The 12,441-nt window shown below is 37.3% G+C and overlaps 1 protein-coding gene across 1 annotated transcript in view; it reads left to right on the top strand.

Moving 5' to 3' along the window:
- The window catches only part of SUCLG2 (succinate-CoA ligase GDP-forming subunit beta), a 197,690-nt gene that overhangs the window by 22,482 nt on the left and 162,767 nt on the right, over positions 1–12,441 (top strand). The window contains exon 2 of the mRNA XM_067542134.1: positions 11,340–11,481. Coding sequence (XP_067398235.1) covers positions 11,340–11,481 — 142 coding nt within the window. The remainder of the gene's footprint in view (positions 1–11,339; positions 11,482–12,441) is intronic.

Here is a 12,441-nt window from a genome sequence, read left to right as displayed (position 1 = left end):
AACGTTCTGTCCAACGTTCTGATTGACCTTTCTCATGATGTCAAAACTCCCAACAAAGCATGGTTAAGAGCTCATATTTGAAATGCTCAAAAAAAAAACAAAAAACCAAAAAACTTACACATCTGCTAAGTTAAGTAGGTGGGGAGAAGACAGCCACTTTCAAAGCACTTTGTAGTGTAAAGCTGAATTGGAAACTTTTCACTCTTCTGAGACTGACAGACTAGTGGCAGAGTAAGTTACTGCAGTAAGAGAATTTTTAAATGAGAGAAAGCTTTAAAACAGATAATTTGGGATTTTAGAGAACTATAGCATTTTATTTTCCCTTCCTGTCTTCCCAGTGTTAGCTATGTGCGAGGCATAAAAAAATGGAATAGCCAAGTTCCGCAGTCTTTTGTTGGGTCTTTATTTTGAAATGCCTGTTTGTCACTAAAATACTCTACAAGGGAGGAAATGCATGCTGTGAAAGAGCTTAAAATACATCTTTTAATGAAGAACTCCTTGTTGTAAGTAGTCATTATTTGAAATTAGTAATATTAATGAATGAATGTTCTTTAATTCTTCTGAATTAGCTCTTGCTGAGTGCAATTTTATTGATAGATTTCTTTTGGATGTCTATGTATGTATATACTCCATACAAAAACTGTCCAGATTGCATAGTTAAGTGTTCAAAAGTTAATCTGGTTACATGCCAGTTGTAAGATTTGAACATTTATGGATGCCAGGGTACTTGATATATCTTCTTTAATTTGTGTAGTTTGTTTTCAAAACTTCATTTTATTATTATTATACAGATGACAGAATTATTTCAGCCCCATTGGGACCTGTGCTGTAGGAAGTACGTAGTAAGAGACAATCCCTGCCTTAAAAGGTTTGTCTGATTATTTGTCTGAAGTGCATATGTAAACTGGGAATTTATGTGTGCAAATGGATAATGGGAGGTATAACATGCCATTTATGTCTTCCAGTATTCCGTATGTATGCTTAGTTGATGTAGTTGTGTGTGCAGTTAGAATATTAAAAAATTTCAAATTCTTATCCCTAAAACAATAAAGTCCTAGAGTGGAGATGATCTGAATCTTTGAATGTTTATCTGAATCTATCCTATTAAGATTTTCCCCATCACTATTTCTACAATGCTTTAATGTTTGTCCAAGAAAAAACACACCAACCAATTAATATTTAGAGAGAATAGGCGGTGATTAAAGATCTATGGCTTTTAAAGCAGCATGGTACTTGGTTCAAGTCTTACATGCTCCTCTCCGTTTCTTGCTACAATTTTCACATATGATGGCACTTTCCAGCAAGATATCGCTTACCAGCAGCCACCGGCCGATTGAGCTAAAGGCTGTACAGTTATGTATTGGCTAAGTTTTACCTGCCACAGGCAGATAGGGATCTAGGAGCTAAGCTCAGGACAATTAGTTGCTTTACCAATCCAAAACTTGTTCAACATTTGTGGGCTGAAAGCTGTCATTTCTGAACCTCAAAGCACATTGAATAGATTGTATGAAGTTGGCTCTTTGTTTCACACAAACATTTATTCTTTGGGATAAGATAAGACCATGTGGAAATTCACGTATTGTAAGTAAATGAAAAACAGCACAAAGTGACTGGTTGGCTCAGTGGGTTGGATAATGAATTATAGACCCTTTTTCTATATCATAAACTCAAATCCTGTCTATGTTTCTGATTGCTGGGTAGCTAATAGCTCTCTGTCTACAGTAGTATGTGAGATGCGTTGGGGGTACTTTTTAGTCTGTTTCATGACAAGGTAGCATCTGAAATGTGAGCACACTGAGCCACGACATTTGGAGTCATTGTTAGTAGTTTCAGCAGAGAGGCCAAAGATTGAATGAACATGAAACTAATCTAGCATCTCAAGTGTAGGGATGGGTCAGGATACTGGTGGGGCAATATGGTAAAGCTTGCGTTGCCAGTACTGTACCTGTTTTGTGGCTAAATGGAAGATTTCATTCTGTGGAGAACTAGGGTAGTATCTTTTTTACAAGCAGTCAGTTACCCTACAATTTGAAAACTTTTTTGTTTTGAATACATTAAGGCAATTTTTCTTGTTCCTATATTTTATGCATTATGTGGGGGTTTTTAGTTTGCTTTTTAAAGCAGACATTTGGAAGAAATCTTGTGGGTCATCTAGAAGACACTGAAATCTGATGGTAATTAACGCTGCATACAGACAAGGACTAAAATACCTTTAACTGTTATTTCCAAATGTCTTTCTATATATGGAAACTGTTTCCTTCTGTAAAATATGTTCCACTCCTGTTTAATTATCTCATTGTTGTTCTTATTCATATTCTAATTGTCTTTTAATTTCTATCACCTTATGACATCTCAAACAACAGGACACTGGGTAGGGAACAAACTTAATGCGGCATCTCTGAGATAACATGCTACTATTACAGAGAGATGAGGGAGACCATCTTTAGCCCTGAGCATTTTATATAAAGAAACAGTAGGAAATGGGGATTATGGTGGTAGTGTAAATAATCAGTTTTACGCTCTAGAAATAACCAATAAATCCCTGGTATATTTAGGATTTGTGGAGGGCCAGGAAAAGATGTCTGACTTTTCCTGTTAATGAGCATATGTAACTCATCTGAATGACAAGGTGGGTGAGGTATTATCTTTTACTGAGCCAACTTCCGTTGGTGAAAGAGACAAAACTTTCAGAAGAAGAGATTTGTGTAGCTTGAAAGCTTGTCTCTTTCACCAACAGAAGTTGGCTCAGTAAAAAATATTACCTCACCCACCTTGCCTCTCTAATATCCTGGGACCAACCTAGCTATTCCAACCTGTAAACAACAATGAAAGATTTCTCATCTGAATGGTAGTTACCTATAATAGTGCTTCTGTGAAAGCCTGTCTTGGCCCCATAAATTAAAAAAACCTCTGAACTCTGTGTACCTATGGATTAACAATAAAGAATGCTAACCCAAGGGTGAGAATCATGAGTTTAAGATGCTGTTAGAGGAAGTGTTTCCTCTTTATCTCTGATATTTTTTCCTTGCTTTTGTGAGTGTAAATCAGTCTGAACCTTTGATTCTCTTTTGTTTAATTTTTCTCTTCTAAGACAAGGGAGGAAAATCTGTCATGGAAAAGTGATGATAAAGGTAATCTCTTTACTGAGATACCATATTCCAAGTTTCATCCTGGAACACTTTTTTACAGTGGAGGTACATTTAAGTTTTCAACCACAATTTTCAAATGTCACACAAACTGAGTATACTAATCCTAGTGATCACTTACAACTCTTGGACCCGATCCCCTTTTTAAAAAGCTTATTTGCGCAGTTTGATTTAAACGACCCCCTACCCCCAAAAAAAGCACTGCTTTCATTTTAACAAACCTGATGTATTTGAGTCCTAAATAATTACTATTGTATAATGTTTTTTAGTACTCCTATTGATTCCATTAGACGTTTCCAGTAAAGATGTGAATGGCAGTTATCTCACCCGCTGGTAAAAATTTCCTTTACTGGGATTAATTCTTGTAGCTTGAGTTTTACTTTATCTAATTATCTAAAAATTATTTCCTGGATTTTAGTTTCTGTGTGTTAGAAACAAAAATAAGCACTAGAACAAATTGCCTAGGGAGGTTGTAGAATCTCCATCATTGTGGGTTTTAAGAACAGGTTAGACAAAAACCTGTCAGAAATGGTCTAGTTATTATGTAGTCCTGCCTTGAGTGCAAGACTGGACTAGCTGACTTGCTGAGATCCTTGTCCTACACTTCAATGATTCTGTAAAGGAAGACTTGTGCTTTTTTCCTTAGGTAAGTGAACTTGAATTTAAATATGCAAAAAAAAAAAAAAAAAAAAAGGGGGGGGGGGGTAGTTAGGTGCAGGAAAAGTAAAGGAAATTAGAAGCAATTGTTTATTTTTTTCCTTTAGCCATGAAGCCGTCTTTGGCCTCTTGAGAAAACAATAGAAAAAATTAAGATTTAAGATATATTACTTCTACAGTGATGAGGATTTTGAATGTGAGGGTTAAAAAGAAATGTGCTTTAAGAACTTTTCTTTTGGAAAATAGCAATTTTCTGAAGCAATATCAGTCAGCAGAAAATGCTTCACACCAACAGAAATACTGAGGCCCAATTTCTCCAACTTCTTGCCTGTCAGCCTACAAATGCAAAATTCAAGATGTCACACAAAATCTCCAGGGGTTTTACAGCAAGGTCCACTTATTGACTTTTTCTAGTGCTTCCTTGATAGGCTGGAGTGACAGAAAGACCTATGAAACGGATTACACTTCTCATGTTGCAATATAACCCTGCAGTGAAGAAATAAATTGCTAAGAAGTAAATGACATAAAACCCAAATGTATCTTAAGCTATTAAAACGTATTGCATTCCACCCAAATGCAGCCCTGTATGAAAGAGGGTGAAAGATATATGGCACACTTCCCGGATTTTCCTTTGATTTTTCTCACTGCAATGTGTGGGGAGGAGGTGGAGAGAGAGGAGGGGCTGTGAGAGGAAAGGAGGAGAGGGTGAGGCGGGAGAACAGAAATAAGAAAATCAGTGCTTTCCCTGGTTTTACTTTTTTATTTTTTAAAGAGACTTTCAAATGAGTTCCACTGATCCTTGCTCACAGCCTGCTTCCCTATGGTTTATATTTTATGGATGGACAAGTGTGAATTGGTGCCTCTGGGTGTGCAACTTAATACTGCTGAGGGCAACTAGCAGTTGAGCTGTGGCATGAAGAGGAGTGGGAGAATAAATAATAGAACTGGCAGGTCTGAGGTGCTAGAGTTGCATTCTATGCCACATTAAAGCATCTTGCTAATAAGTCTCAAGAAGATAAATGGACCTGGGAAAAGTAAGGTTTCTTTTAAAACCTGTTACCTTAAAGCTCTTTGTTGTCTCTTAAGGTTATCCAGTTGTGCAGTAGTACTGATGTCAGTCAGTGTTGTGTGTTTTATTTTTTACCTGTAAGATGCTTCATGGTACGGAGTGTGTGATCCTTGGGATGTTTTTCCTGTTTACAATATGGTGGTGAGATATTGAAAATACTTGGAGTAATACTTGAGAGGACTTTTATCCTAGTGTCTTCTAAGCCCTGGGTAAAAGTGACTAGTAAAGACTTTGAGATTTTCATTCATTCTGTTTACTGTCGTCCTACCTATCCAAAGGTCTTTGTTTCCATTCTGATCAGGATGAATTTTTCTGTTTTATCTTCAAACATGTATTTAGTCTAACTGAGAACTTCTTTAGAGCTGGGAGTTAATTTTGAGATTAGTCTACTTACTACTGTTGTTCATCACAGTGGTTTGGTTTTTTTGCTTTAACCTACGATCTGTCACAGATAATTCCAAGTCTTCACTTTTAAGCAGTTCTTGAATGAGAACAGGTCTTTTAGAGAGACAAGTCTTTTTCCTTCACTCCATCTCTCCTGTAATTACTCTTTTGTCTGTGCTTATCAAGGCAAATGGTCTGTGTTTCCCAAGAGTTTTAATGTAACTTTTTCATGTCCCTTTGCTCTGCAGAGCTTTTAATATGGAGTCAATTTCCACTGATTTCTAAAGTGTATGGATAATCAACAAATGTTATGTATAATGGTAGGCTGTTTTCATTCATCTTCTCCACTAGTTCATTCACCACAAGGAGTTTGTCTGTTGTGAAAAATCCTGATTGAAAGCCTCTCTTTGTTGAAATTCAGGGTTAAAGTAAGACTGTTGCTCAGTACTTAGAACTTTATGGTTTGCAAGTGAAGGGGTGATAAACACATCTTATGCGTCTCTTCTCTAGAAACATAGTCTTTCATTATTTCTCCAGGGTTTGTTCTGGTGCAGTTGTGTCCGTTTTGCCAGTTCTTCTGACTCTGAACCATGCTCTTCTTGCTGTGCCCATCTCTATTCCTCAGCTCTCACTTGTTCATAATATCAAGATGACTCATTCTTCTCTTCTTTCACGTTATTTTCCAATGCTGATGTAAGAACAAATCTCTGTGTGTACCGTATACAACACCTTTTTTATATCGTGCTCTTCCAAGGGCTTATCAAACATTCATTATGCTATATGAGTTCCAGAGGGGTAGCCGTGTTAGTCTGTTTTTAGCAAAACAACGAGAGTTCTGTGGCACCTTAAAAACTAACCAATTTATTTGGGCACTTTGTCAGATGCATGAAGTGGAAACTATGGATTACAACACTTGTGTGAGGTAGTAAGATTTTTTTATACCCATTTTACAACTTGAAAACCCTGGAACTGGGGATACAAGGAGGTATGGAACTTGCCCAAATTGTTCAACATGCCAATAATGCATTTGGGAATAGAATTGACACCCAGCTTCTTGCTTTAACCAGTAGACTCAGGTTGCCTTTTCTCTATGAAAGTGGGACCTGAATTGTTTTGAAAGGTTGAAGAGAAATGGCAGATGGACAGAACTGGAGACTGAAGTTCTCTTGCCACAGAACAATCAACACACGGGGAACAGCAGTTCAAGCTTCTGCTTCTTTCTACTGTCACTCCTGTCTAGCTTCCTATTAATGTTCTCTAGGCATGAGGATTTTTTGTGATGGACTCTAGTGAGCTCACGCTTTTCATATACCATGGGCTACCAAGAGCCATAAGCTCATAATGGCTTTGTCACTACCCACCTGGGATAGATTTGAACCAACAACCTAAAGCTCGATTGACAATCCCTCTCTCCCATTGACAACCACTGAACTATCCTGTTCCTCCTCTCCCGTTCCCTTTCCATCCTGGAAAGGAAGAGTCTTTAAAAACAAAGCAAAACAAGAAACACTTATGGGAAAAGATTTTTACCAAAGTGACAGGAGAAACTCTGTCCAAGGATGAGATTGCAGCATGATCATTCTTTTCTCATCTACTGTCACTCCATACTTGAGCAATTTAAAGCCTTCCCCATGACACCTATTTTGAAAGTACACCCTTGCTACAGCCAAACAGAGAAAGAGCTACTTGAATAGTGGTAGAGATTAGTACATTGAATATATTAATTGTAATAAATGTAAGGATTTTCTGCATAGATTGTAATTGCAATCAAAATCTGACAAACTTGTGGAGTCTAAATATTTTGGTTTGCCTAGAAAGTTCCCTGTGTCAGTGACATACAAAGCTGTCACTGTAGAGTTCAGAGTAAACTCAAACATAGTCTTATATTGTGACAGTGGATACTAAGGAGCGTACCACAGAGGATAAGAATTTCTTTGGGGTAGCTTTGCTTACAACAATTATAACTTTGCCAATACTTGGTTCTACAGGGACCTGGGATTGCTCTTCTAGTGGATGACTCAAATGACTGGATAAGGGCCTGCATAGTGCATCTGGATTCTCCTTTGCCTCACACAGTAGGGCTCGGTCATTTGCTGTTGGAGGTCCTGGCTGATATTGGTTGAAGCTGCATCCTGGTTGCAAAGTCTCTTCTTCCCCCTTCCTCCTCCCTTCCCCCCTCCCCAAACAAAAGTAGTCTCAGACTGCATCTGGCTGCATCTGGCAAGGCAGATCCTGGATCAGTAGCTACATGCTGCAATGTCACCTCTAATGGGTCTAATCATCTCTGAGACTCCAATCTCACTGCAGTTGTTTTGGCTTCTGTTCTAGGAAGGTATGTGAGGAGGGGATGTCTGGCAGCTGACAATGCAAATGAGAGATCATTAGATAAATACCTTAGTTGGAAGCAGAAATCAAGTAATACTTCGGAAGGTTTACATTGGTGGCCGGTTGGTGATCAGGAGTGAAAACAATGGGAAGAAATTACACAATTCATACTTGGTCATCAATGTGTAAACATGCAGTAAGGCACAAATCCCAAGCACTCATCTGATGATGATTGGCCTCTACAATATTGAGCTACAATACTTCTGTTTCTATATTTACCAGCCTTTAGATCAGCCAATTTCTTCTTTTTTTAGCTTATAAAAGTAGCTGTTTCTCCTTAAATTGGAAAATTGACATCTAGAGGACAGTAGTTCCCTCAGCTTGTGATATATAAGTACTGTATATCCCTGTTTCATCATTTTATTAAAATCCCGAGCAACTATTGTTTCACTATGTAAATCCTTCGCTCCAGTCTGTGTGTACAATGTATGTATGTATTTGATATGTATATTTACACACAAATTGTGTGTTGGTGGCAGTTAGTTTGTAGCAGATTGCATTAGCATTTTGTTTAATGAATGCAGCATAGGTGTATTTGAAGACAAAAGAATCCAATTGAAGAGTGTAAAATTAAGCGCTCTGGATTTTAAAGTTATAACTGTGCTTGAAGAGAGAGAGAGAGAAGGGGGAGGGGCTTTTTAAGGTGATGGATATATCTAAGAAAACTTCTCCACTCTTTCTAAAAGATGTGCTATATTTCAAATAGAAGTTATGGGCTGGATATTGAAATTATTGGGTGGGATGCTATGGCATGTGTTATGCAGGAGGTCAAACTAGATCATCATGATGTTCCCTTCTAGCCTTAAAATAACCTTTGGTTATGTGTGTGAATTTACTCTCTGAGGATATGGATGTGCAGAAATGGTGGTTGTTTAATAGATGTCCTAATATGAGAGGGAAAATATTTTGATTCAGGAGTTAATAGAGTCACTGCGGGTTGTGGCATTATTTTGGATGTGTTGTATAAATTGCAAAGTAAATGTATTGACTGTGAAGAACATGGAGAAATAGAAAAGTTGAGACACTTGCATGGTGGAATTATTACCTAAAACTTAGAGGCAACTTACTGTAGGAATACACTATAAGCATTTTATTCTTCTAAAACACTTTAAAATGCAGTTCTGAGCCAGTTCTGTGAGAGTCACTTTGCAATTTGCAAAATGACACGTTTTCTGTATAAAAATACATGGTTTTTACATGTCTTTAATATCGGTCTTTTGTATCCTATGTTTCAAAGCAAGTAGCAACAGATGGATATTTGCTTTTGATGTAATGTGACATCTAAAACTCCAGTATTGCATAAAAGCCATATATTGTTGCAAGGTTGAAGCATTAACATTTTTGTTTTTTAGTATAAAACCATATAAGGATCTTCAATGTTTTATATCATGCTGTTAGAGATCAAAGTATTAATATAATCCTCTCTATTTGTTATGTCCACCTGGGAGGTGCCAGCATGTCTTCAGAGCTTTTTTACTTTATGAGTAACTGAGAAATTACAGTGGGTTATCTGTTAGTAGGGCAGCAGTTCATCTCTCCATAAGGAGAAGAGTGTCTTCTCCATGAGACAGATAGCAGGGCTACCTAGCTGTAATTTAATTGCAGTTGTTCTGGCTGATGTCCCTTTTCAGTTAACTCTTCCCTTTTCTATTTGACCATTTTAATTCATCTGGATCGCAAGAAGGAACGTTAGGTAGCCTGCAGATATTTCTAAAACATGGCTGAGGTTGGATGTGTGGTTGGTTGTGTGTGTGAAAGTAGAACATGAATTGTGTTTGTCCTGGAACACTTCAAATCCAGATTGTTGTAGTGCTTTCAGTTGTCCCTTTCCCCCCTCCTTAAAAATTTGAACTAAAGTTAATTTTTTCAGGAAATTGTGTTGACAATTGGGGTTGTTCCATATTCACTGGAAGTTGTAACACCCTAATCTGGGAACATACAAAGCCACAGTTCTGCAAAAATTTACCCTTGTGTTTAACATCAGTGGAACTACTCACATTTATGGTTAAACCTGTACAAAGGCTTTGCAGGATTTGGACCTAAATGATGTACATTACATTTATTTTTGACTTTAGATCATGGACTATATAAAGAAAAAAGATATAGTAATAATGGAAGTGTAATTTATGTGTACAAAAGCAAGGACATTTGTATCTACAGCAACTTATCCAGATAAGTGGTATGGCTTATGGGATAGAGGAAAATGTCCAGAGGACCTCACAGCTTTGATGGCACTGCTATCTATTTATGCAGCTCCCCTAAAAGTATTTTAGTACTAAATTTGTAATTGTTGCTTGTTTCTGCTAGAACCAAGTTCGTGCCAGGTGCTTTCAGACACGAAATGGCACCCATGCTAGTATTGTTAGCAGTGGACATAGAGACTTAACACTCTCCTGTCAGCGTTGAGGCACGTTACGAGAGAGGTGTGGGAGATGTGCATGCTTGATTTTTATCTGTGCAGTATCAGTTATGTGGATAAATAGGATATCAGTCCCCAGGGCCGTCACGCTGGCACCTTTCACCACCACTAAATTCACTTAGCCTAAAAACGAAATCCAATTATATTTGGATAGTGTAAAGTGGAGCCAGAAAGGCAGCCACTTGATGTGACTGATATAAAAATATTGCACCACGTTTCTAACTTTGTTCATCTAAGCTAGTTGACGTTTGATGAGGAAGCTTAGAGATGATTGTTCAGAGTGGTTCAACAATATATGAGCATTTGAAGCTTTAAAGAACGAGCTAAGGCATCCCAGCTAACAAGTGTGGAGTTGGAACTGCTGACCATCTACGTATACCGTGAAGAAGAAGTAGATTTCAGGCCTACTCCTTTGAGCTCACAACTCTAAAATGCCCTTTTCTGCATTGTTCAATGGGGCATCTGTGGCCCCCATACAGGCAAGACTCAACACTTGCTTTTATCATCTTTAGTTTTGTTGGTGTTTGGTTTTCCTTGTGTACGTTTCTCTCTCCGATCCCCTTCTCCTGTGGTATACATAATTCCCACACATAATTATACATGTAATTTGTAAACTGTGTATGTTGCAGTGGGAGCTTGTTCCTTCTGCTGCCACTCTTGGACTCGTGTGGTCACACTGATTTGCTAGTTCCTTTAACGAAAGGTCACTAAAACAGTGCCAACCACGAATAGGTGCCACATCATTTCAAGTGTGTTGGTATGTATTATTACTTTGAAAATTTAACCCTTAATTGAAATAAAATTATTTTTCTACTCAGATATACACAAATGTGTGTAAGTCGTGTCGGAGCAAATTATTGTGTGAGAACTATTTAATATATAGTATGTTATGGATTTGGAATTAAAGCAAAGAATGTTTTTATTAATGTAACAGTTTTTTATATTTTTATTTAGCACAAATGTGTAAAAATGTGAATAGGCTGGGTAAATCAAACCAAGTACATTTGCAAACCTGTGTTGATTTAAATGAGATGCACACATCAAACCAAAATCATCCTGTGAGCCTTGTGCAACATTTTAGTGTCTTTGCTAGGGTTCAGCATGTTTTTGACACACATGTTCTGATGGCATTTCCCTAAAAGGATGCATATTCTTCCTTTTCGCCTAAATACATTTCGTTTGCTAGTTTGAAGTGACCATGAGGCTTAATAGTTCAGTTGACTGTTGCATGAACTGTTCATAAAGAGCATTTTGTTATTTCTCCTTTTCATTTCTGTAGGCTGTTCAATTAACACTGAGACGATGGCTGAACCTGCAGGAATACCAGAGTAAAAAACTGATGGCAGACCATGGGGTTACAGTTCAGAGATTCTTTGTCGCTGACTCTGCGAATGATGCCCTTGAGGCTGCTAAGAGGCTAAGTAAGTTGACTAGTAATGGTTGATATCTGCTTCACTAGGTACCAGCCTGGAAAATAAATTGCCGTCTAATAAGTTATATTAGTTGCACACAATCTTAAACTTGATGTTTATTGTAGAGGTTTGAAATATCATCGAGTCAATAAGAGTTTGTTTCATTGCACATTTGAAGCAAGCTTTATAACAGCAATATAACAGCATGGTTTTATTTCCACCATAACGTTATTTTGTAAACAGCATATAACATGGTGTCTTTAACATTGCTTATGTCAGTTTTAATACATTCAGAATCAAGATTGTAACATTACAAATGGCTGCTATAGAAATCATTGTGATGTCATGAGCAGGGTTAGGACTTTGGGAGCAAGGGACAGAAACAGATGAATTTGTCTTTTTTATAAAAAGACCCTGTTTTCAAACAAAACTCTGTTCTAACAAAGAGCAAAGGATGAAGAAAAAAGATATAAATCAATATAATTCTGTTTTAAAGCTATTTTATTTGTATCATGGGTTTGTTAATGTGTGGAAACTGAGTCACAAAGGTGAAGTGGCTTATCCAGCATCACATAAGATGTGTGTGACAAAAGCCAGGAAAGGAACCCAGATGTGCTAAATCCAAATTCTGTGCTTTAATGATGTTCCTTATCAACATTGTGGTGTACCTGAAGGAAGAATTTATCCCAGAATATTGAAGTACACAGACTTAGATCAAACATGACAGAGTAGCTGTTCTATTCAAAGGAAATGCCATTTTGTAAAATACTCTGCTTTTAAGCATTTTTAAAAAATTTGGTTACTAGATATTTCTATTTGACAGCAGCTTGCCTTTTGTTTTCTGCTTATATAGTAGTTTATCAGAATAGATAGACCAACCACGTGTAATACAATGGCTTTGGTGCCAGTCTTCCATCAATTGTCTGTTTAGCAATAAATAGCTGTTTTCTGGTCTCATGTTTCTTATAA

This window comes from Emydura macquarii, unplaced genomic scaffold, assembly GCF_026122565.2.
Source record: "Emydura macquarii macquarii isolate MOO-44397 ecotype Brisbane River unplaced genomic scaffold, CSIRO-AGI_Emac_v2 contig_71, whole genome shotgun sequence".
Taxonomy (NCBI): Eukaryota; Metazoa; Chordata; order Testudines; family Chelidae; genus Emydura; species Emydura macquarii.
The sequence above is the reverse complement of the archived record's forward strand: the minus strand, read 5'-3'. Positions and strand labels throughout refer to the sequence as shown.